We start from the raw sequence: 8,512 nt of genomic DNA on the forward strand, positions 1-8,512 counted from the left end.
TTTGTCATCATGAAGGTAGTGACTTGATGTATCTGCAGATAATGTTATTTTATCATGCCTGCATCCAAAGAAAAATCGTGAGTTTTATGGGGGGAAGGTCGGTTTGTGCTTTTGTCTTCTTGCTCGGCCCCTACTCCTATTTTGGGATCCTGTTTGAGTTACCCTCGGTAACATCTGGCTGTCATAGAAACAAATTTCGAAAAATATGCAATGCATTTAATAAATATATTTATTTGAAATGTAGTAGTATGCGACATCAAATAATTTAGATGAACCGGTGACTGTGACACATTTTAGAGACATTGCAACCTCCTTGCCCCCTCAAAATTCTTCCCCAGTTTAAATGCATACTTCTAACAATACTTTTGGTTGTTCCATATATGACGAAGTTGGCTGAACTTGCGATCTTGCCCCAGTTTCTGATCGTGGGGAAAATGAAGATTTTATTAAGATGTGACCGAACCCATAGGGCTGCCTACGTATCCCCTCTTAAACGGGAATTAGGTCAAGCGTAGTTCAGTTATATCAAGTGAAGAAATGTAAAGAATCCTAAACATAGTATCTCTTGACTGTGTCTGAGTTGATAGGTTTTGGACAAATCTCTCCGTCCATTTATGCAAGTATGAGTGCTCCTCCTGTTAGTACTCGATGAACCATGTAGGGGCCTTGCTAGTTGGGTGAGAACTTCCCCTTGGCTTCGTCCTGATGTGGGAAGATCTGCTTTAGCATTAACTGCCCCAGTGTGAATTGTTTTGGTCTGACCTTTTTGTTGAAAGCTCTTGCCATTCTATTCTGGTAGAGTTGACCGTGATATACCGCATTCATTCTTTTTCCATCGATGAGAGACAATTATTCATATCGACTCTGCACCCATTCTTCGTCGCTGAGCTCAGCTTCTTGTATGATTCTAAGAGAAAGGATTTCTACTTCGGCAGGGATAACTGCTTCAGTACCGTAGACCAGCATGTAAGGAGTTGCCCCAGTTGATGTGCGAACCATGGTACGATACCCGAGCAAAGCAAATGGCAGCTTCTCGTGCCATTGTTTGTAATTGACTTCCATTTTCCTTAGTATCTTCTTGATGTTTTTATTGGCGGCTTCTACAGCTCCATTCATCTGTGGCCTGTATGTCATGGAATTCTTAAGCTTGATCTTGAAAGTTTCACACATGGCCTTCATTAAATCACTGTTGAGATTGGCGGCATTGTCGATGATGATTGACTCTAGTACTCCAAACTGACAAATAATGCGATCCCAAACAAAATCTGTGAGGACCTTCTTAGTTATGGCTTTGTAAGATGCGGCCTCAACCCACTTTGTGAAATAGTCTATGGCCATTAGAATGAACCTATGCCAATTTGAAGCAGTGGGTTCGATTGGACCGATGACATCCATTCCCCAAGCGGAGAAAGGCCAGGGTGCGCTTGTTGGATTGAGTTCATTGGGTGGCACTCATATCATATCAACACGTATCTAGCATTGGTGACACTTCTGGACAAGCTTGATGCAGTCTGTTTCCATAGTCATCCAAAAATATCCTACTCTTAGTATTTTCTTGGCTAAGACAAAGCCATTTATGTGCGGTCCGGAGGTTCCGGCATGTATTTCCTCAAGCAATCTGGATTCTTCCTTGGCGTCGACACACCGTAATAATCCCAGGTCTGGAGTCCTTCTGTACAGAATTCCTCCGCTTTGAAAGAAATGGTTGGCTAACCTTTGGAGTGTGCACTTCTGAGTATGAGTTGCGTGTTCTGGGTACTCTCCCTTTGCCAAGTATTCTTTGATGTCATGGAACCACGGATTTCTGTCACTTTCTTCTTCAACATGAGCATAATAAGTAAGTTGTTTATGAATTCCTATTGGGATAGGATCGATAAAGTTCTTGTCTGGGTGTTGTATCATGGAATATAAAGTGGCCAATGCATCTGCGAACTCGTTCTGAATCATTGGAACATGTTTGAACTCTAACTTCGTGAACCTCTTGATCAACTCTTGTACACAATACAAATATAGTAATATTTTGGTGTTCTTGGTAGCCCAATGTCCTAAAACCTGATGCACCAAAAGATCGGAATCTCCAATCACCAGCAACTCCTGAACATTCATGTCAATGGCCAACCTGAGTCCCAAGATGCGAGCCTCATATTTTGCCATCTTGTTGGTACATGGAAACCTGAGTTTTGCAGATACCGGATAGTGTTGTCCAGTTTCTAATACTAAGACAGCTCTGATACCCACTCCTTTGAACTTTGCAGCTCCGTCGAAGAACATTCTCCAACTATCATATGCTTCGGTGATATCTTCTCCTACGAATGATACCTCTTCATCGGGGAAATACGTATTCAATGGTTCGAATTCTCCGTCTATAGGATTTTCTGTCAAATGATCTGCCAACGCTTGCCCTTTGACCGCCTTCAGAGTTATATAGATGATATCGAATTCACTCAGCAATATTTGCCATTTTGCTAACTTTCCCGTAGGCATGGGTTTCTGGAAGATGTATTTCAGCGGATCCATCCTTGATATGAGATTGTGGTGTATGCATAGAAATAATGCCTCAACTTTTGAGTTATCCATGTCAAAGCGAAGCAGGTGCTCTCCAGCAAAGAGTACCGGGTTTCGTAAGGAGTGAATTTCTTACTCAGATAATATACTTCCCTCTCATTTCTTCCAGTCCCATCATGTTGCCCAAAACACAACCAAAAGCCCCATCTAGTACGGACAAATAAAGCAGCAAAGGTTTCCCTGGTTCTGGTGGGACCAGAACAGGTGGTTTAGACAAATACTCCTTGATTTTGTCGAAGGCTTTCTGACATTCTTCAGTCCAGCTTGTTGCAGCATCTTTCTTCAGCATTTTGAAGATCGACTCACAGATCATGGTTGATTGTGCTATGAAACGGCTGATGTAGTTGAGACGCCCTAAGAAGCTCATCCCATCTTTCTTATTCTTCGGAGGTGGCAAGTCCTGGATAGTTTTGACCTTTGACGGGTCCAGTTCAATCCCTCGACGACTGACGATGAATCCTAATAATTTTTTGGCAGGGACTCTAAAGGCACACTTTGCAGGATTCAGTTTCAGATTGTACCTTCGAAGCCGATCAAAGAATTTTCTCAAGTCTGCTATATGATCTGTGCTTCTTCTGGATTTGATGATGATGTCATCCACGTACACCTCTATTTCCTTGTGTATCATGTCGTGGAAAATGGTTGTCATGGCTCTCATGTAAGTGGCTCCAGCATTTTTCAAACCAAACAGCATCATTTTATAGTAGTACATTCCCCATGGTGTGATAAAGGCTGTCTTTTCAGCATCATCTTCATCCATCCAGATCTAATGATACCCTTCGAAGCAATCCACAAAGGACTGAAGTTCATGCTTGGCACAGTTGTCGATCAGTATGTGTATATTGGGCAATGGGAAATCATCTTTGGGACTCGCCCGGTTTAAGTCTCGGTAATCAACACACACTCTGACTTTCCCATCTTTCTTCGGAACTGACACAATGCTGGCCAACCAAGTCGGATATTCAACCACGCTGAGAACCTTGGCTTTGATTTGCTTGGTGATCTCCTCTTTTATCTTCAAACTTATATCCGGCTTGAATTTTCTGAGCTTCTATTTTACCGGTGGACACATGGGATTGGTAGGTAGCTTGTGAGCTACTATGGATATGATCAAACCAGTCATATCATCGTAGGACCATGCAAAGATATCTTCATACTCTTTTAGGAATCGGACATACTCTTCCTTCTCTGATGGTGATAGGTGAATGTTTCTACATGTTTCCTTGGCCGTTTCGGAGTCCCCTAAGTTAACTGTCTCAGTCTCGTCTAAATTAGACTTAGGCTTGTTTTCAAAGTTTTCCACTTCTCTAACAATTTCCTCATGTATTATGTCGTCTTCCATATCCTCTTAATCATTATCCTTATGTCGCATTGCCTCATTACATGTCACAGTCGTAGGCTCATCGGGATAGGTAATAATAATGTTGTAGAGAGAAAATATAAAGAATAACAATAAATACTAAAAATAGCAATGCATTAATAAAATCTTGAAAAACGTCAACAAGTACGGCTCAATGACTCGAGAAATTATTTCGAAACAAAATATGTTCAAAACAAAATACTGAAAATGTCTTAGATGCTCAAAAATTGCCTTAAAATAATTGATGCTGATTGCAAGGCTACCCAGGAACTCGACGGGCCCGAGATAGTGTAGCAGTCCAATTCTTGAGAACAACTCCTTTTTCAATGGTCTGAATGGTAAGGTTTTCCTCCTCCTCCTCCTCAATTATCACACTGCAATCCATGTCTTCGTCATCCAGAAACAGCTTCCTTATGCCAGCTAAAGCTTCATCTTCCTCAGACCCCCACGTCATGTCAGCTTGATGAAATGTCTGGTGCAAATGTGGTACCGGTTGTCCCAGCAGATAATAAGGACTGTGTCATGGTGGCAACCAATCCTGGCACTCTTTCCAAGTATATTCGTACCCAAGTCCGAAAGTTGTACCATGACGCTTCGGCTGTACTGGTTTGGTGATCCCTTGGAGATTCTTGCCGAGACCCTTGCCAGGTTCATACCCTGTCCATAGCAGTATGCTTTTGATCTTGTTGCTCCATAAATGTTTCCTTTTCAATTGCGTTGACATGCTCAATGCGATGGTATGTTTATCCACCTAACTTCTTCCTATTCTCAATGACCGGAACAGTCTGAATGGTATAAATGGGATTACTTTTGTCTCCGTGGATGATCACTTCCTGGTGGTTCCATTCAAATTTTACGTCCTGATGCAGAGTAGAGGCCACTTCCCCAGCGGCATGTATCCAGGGTCGTCCCAATAATAGATTATAGGTAGCAGATATATCCAGCACTTGAAACTCAACATCAAACCAGGCTGGGCCCATCTGTAGGCTGAGGTTAATTTCTCCGATTGTGGCTCTTTGAGATCCATCAAAATCCTTCGCATTCATTCTTCCTGCTCGTATCTCGTGCAAGCCTTTACCCAACCTCTTCAAAGTGGTCAGTGGACATATATTGAGACTCGAACCCCCATCTATCAGGACCCTGACGATGAATTTATCCTCAAATTGCACTGTGATATATAGTGCCCTGTTGTGACTTAGTCTTTCTGGTGGCAGCTCGTCTTCATGAAAGGTGATTTTGTGGCTTTCCAGTACCTTCCCGACAATGTTGTCCATTTCCCCACTAGTGATGTTGGCGGGTACATAGGCTTCACTCAGCACCTTCATCAGGGCATTCCTGTGTGTCTAAGAGTTTTGTAGCAGTGACAAGATAAATATCTGAGCGGGAGTTTTGTTCAAATGATCAACCACAGAGTATTCTCTCGCTTGTACTTTTCTCCAAAGGTTGTTAGGGCCAGTCTCAATAATAGGTGGCTTAGATGCAGCTTCTTTGCTTGTTCCTTCCAAGTGCTCTGGTATATAAACCCTGCCAATTCTAGTCATGCCTTGTGCTGCACCTGTTTCTTCAATTTTTGCCTTTCTTTTCCTTCTCGCTTACGTAACATAATCCCATGGTATAGCATCAGACTTATAATATGATGTGGGTGCTACCATCACAGTGAAGGGTGTGGTTACCTCAACTTTAAACGGTGTTGGTGCGGTTACCTCGACTTCAAGCGGTGCTTGGGTTTGTACCACAATGGGCGTGAGGGTGACTGGAGATGTTTTAGGATCATCCCCGTCCCGAATAAGTCCAATTGACCCCTCTGGATCCCATTCTTCATCGGTCTCTATAACATTCACTCCCTCACCTCTATGATCTGGGAGAGGATTTTTACGAACATTGGGTGCGACTTCTTTTGCCTATATGACCTTGGTGTCGATCAATGTCTGAATCTTGTCCTTCAGAGTGTGTCACTCATCAATGGTATGGCCCTTCATGCTTGAGTGATAGGCACATGTCTTGTTTGGGTTAATCCACTGAGAAGAGTTTTCCATAGCAACAATGTGAATAGGAGTGACATAACCAACAACTTTCAACCTCTCATACAGTTGGTCTATGGGTTCAGTAATTGGAGTGTATTGTCTGGGTGGTCTGTGGTCGACGTTTGGTCTTGGTTTTTGGTAATTTTGGCAGGCGGGTAGTGGTGAGTGATAATATGCCGGTTGGGTGTTGTAGGCGTGGTAGGTGGTGGCAGGTTGTTGGTATCTGGGGGGTGAGGGCTGGTATGTGGGTGGAGGTGTTTGGTATGTGAGAGGAGACTTAGGACCCTAGGCCACCATTACAGCACCCACTTCTTTCTTTTTCGAGATACCTCCGGACTACAAGGCTTTATTTGTGGCATGTAGTGCTTCGAAATTTGTCACCATTCCACTCTTGATCCCTTATTCTATTCTTTCTCCCAGCTTGATGATGTCAGAGAATTTATGGTTTTCAATAACCATTAGCCTTTTATAGTATTGCGGGTCTTGAGCTCTGACAAAGATCTTATTCATCTGTTCTTCTTCAAGTGCTGGCCTTACTTTTATAGCATCAGATCTCCATCGAGTAGCATACTCGCAGAAGGATTTCGTTGGTTTCTTCTTGAGATTTTGAATGTAGAAAATGTATGGTGCATTTTCTATGTTGAACCTGAATCGGTCCATGAAGTCTGATGCCATGCTCACCCAATTAACCCACTTCTTCGGGTTCTGACTAATATACCAAGACAAAGCATCTCCTGTAAGGCTTCTCATGAACAACTTCATATGGATTTGTTCATCTTTTCCAACTCCTACAGGATTGTCACAATATGTTCTTAGATGTACTTTCGGATCACCGGTTCCATTGAACATTTCGAACTTGGGAGGTTTGTAACCATCCAGCAATTCTACATCTGGTTGAATGCACAAGTCCTCGTAGTTCAAACCTTCAATGCCCCTACCACCTTCGATACTATGAACTCTTCCAGTGAGCTTCTTGAGTTCTTCCGCCATGTTCTTGATGAGCGAATCCCTCTCAGTTGATTCCGATTTATATAAGGTTTATTTTGGGGTGTGGGGTAAAGTTTCCACATATATGGGATTACTTTGGTGAGCTCCGGGAATCTGGGCATGAAGGTGGTCATTGGTTGAGTTTTGGGGATCATGAGTAGGTTGTGGTGCATTCTGGGGAGTGTGATAAGTGGTGGTTTGCGGGTATTGAGTCAGATGATGGTGGTGTTGTTGAGGAGTAGGTACTGGTGGAGGGTTATGGTTCTGAGGAGGTGTGGTGTATTGATGTGGTGTGGGAGGATTCGGCGGTGGATTTTGGTTTTGTGTGTTTTGGGGTGATGCCGGGTTTTGGGAATTTGGATTTTGTTGGTTGATATGAGGGACGTTCAGGGTGAGGGAAAGGTTTGCCAAGTTTCGGACCTGCTCAAGTTCTCCTTGTAGCTCCAGGATTTTTGTTCTAGGCATAAGACCAATTCGTTATGTGTCGGAGTACTTCGGCCATCTGAAGTTTCAACATTTTCTGCCATTGTAGAATTGTCTTTTCTGATACCGCTTAAATCATCCATTTTTCCGTTCCCTTTGCTTCTGCCTTTAGGATCACTTGGTGGAGAAGGAGGTGGAGGACCTCTGGATCTAGTATGATTTGCAGATGATGCTAGTATGCACGAACCAACCTTGGGGAATGGTAATAATCAAAAGAAAGAAAAAAGCAAAAGGTAACCAAGTCAGTAAGGGATATTTGAAAGAATGTTTGCAGTATTTAAACATGTTCTGTAAAATCGTGCAAGAATTTGCGTCCTAATTGGGGACCTCCTTGTGCCCGAGGTAGGCCTAAGCGACACATAGACCTGGAGAAAATTGATGCCAATATTGCGTCATTTCATTAATGTGAAAACGAGCCAAACTTTTACTAAATCGACAATAATAATGAAGTTACTAATGGCGTTTAACCTTATTACAATCGAAATCTAAACTAAGATAGAAAATAGCAAAGAACATCATTTGCTAAATCTATTTGGTCCCTGAGGGACCTTCTCCATGATTGGCTCTTTTGACTCCATCAATTAGGTTCCCCAGGTCACGCATATCCAACAATAAATAAGCTTTTGCTAGATGCCCTCCTTCGCTGACATCTGTATTATGACAATCCGCAAGCCTCTTTCTCATCTTTCCCTCAAGCTCCATCAATCCTTGTTCTAGATATTCCAATCTCTCGGTGGACTTAGTGGTTATTTCCTTCCATTTATTAATTGCCTCCATGTCCACTTTATGTTGTTCTAGATATCTAGCTTCAGACTCAAAAACCCTTTTGCGAAGCCTTTTATACTTGACCTGTGCCTCAGCAGCATCATCGATGATCCTATTTTCCAAATTGACCACTGGCTTGACGTCTCCCACTACATCATCTACCAACTATGATGGATAGAAATACACATAACCGGCATGGTACCTATCTGGCTCGATAGTCTCTCTTTCCACAATGACTTTCTGGTTCCACATATGTTACGCCTCGAACTTGAAAGGAATGATGTCCCCTTTGAAATATGCCTTGTACTGGACCATGTTGGAAACCCGA

General features: G+C 42.6%; 3 protein-coding genes across 3 annotated transcripts; all 3 read right to left on the reverse strand.

Moving 5' to 3' along the window:
- Window positions 1-849: 849 nt before the first annotated feature.
- On the reverse strand, window positions 850-2,517 carry LOC138892747 (uncharacterized). The gene is made up of 2 exons (XM_070176483.1): window positions 2,053-2,517; window positions 850-1,236 (listed from the first exon to the last, which is right to left on the reverse strand). The coding sequence occupies exons 1-2, from the start codon at window positions 2,515-2,517 to the stop codon at window positions 850-852; spliced, it is 852 nt and encodes a 283-aa protein (XP_070032584.1).
- A 2,151-nt stretch (window positions 2,518-4,668) lies between these two features.
- On the reverse strand, window positions 4,669-5,199 carry LOC138892748 (uncharacterized). Its single transcript, XM_070176484.1, has one exon. The coding sequence runs from the start codon at window positions 5,197-5,199 to the stop codon at window positions 4,669-4,671; it is 531 nt and encodes a 176-aa protein (XP_070032585.1).
- Window positions 5,200-6,348: 1,149 nt separating this feature from the next.
- On the reverse strand, window positions 6,349-6,939 carry LOC138892749 (uncharacterized). The gene has a single exon (XM_070176485.1). The coding sequence runs from the start codon at window positions 6,937-6,939 to the stop codon at window positions 6,349-6,351; it is 591 nt and encodes a 196-aa protein (XP_070032586.1).
- Window positions 6,940-8,512: the final 1,573 nt, after the last annotated feature.

This window comes from Nicotiana tomentosiformis, chromosome 5 (genome assembly GCF_000390325.3).
Source record: "Nicotiana tomentosiformis chromosome 5, ASM39032v3, whole genome shotgun sequence".
Taxonomy (NCBI): Eukaryota; Viridiplantae; Streptophyta; class Magnoliopsida; order Solanales; family Solanaceae; genus Nicotiana; species Nicotiana tomentosiformis.

What these genes read in the sequence shown, in the direction of transcription:
- LOC138892747 (XM_070176483.1), bottom strand. Translation starts at nt 2,517, where the DNA reads ATGGATCCGCTGAAATACATCTTCCAGAAACCCATGCCTACGGGAAAG. An exon ending in CCGATCTTTTGGTGCATCAG is followed by an intron (nt 1,237 to 2,052) that starts GTTTTAGGACAT and finishes ATTATTTGTCAG; the next exon opens with TTTGGAGTACTAGAGTCAAT.
- LOC138892748 (XM_070176484.1), bottom strand. Translation starts at nt 5,199, where the DNA reads ATGGACAACATTGTCGGGAAGGTACTGGAAAGCCACAAAATCACCTTT.
- LOC138892749 (XM_070176485.1), bottom strand. Translation starts at nt 6,939, where the DNA reads ATGGCGGAAGAACTCAAGAAGCTCACTGGAAGAGTTCATAGTATCGAA.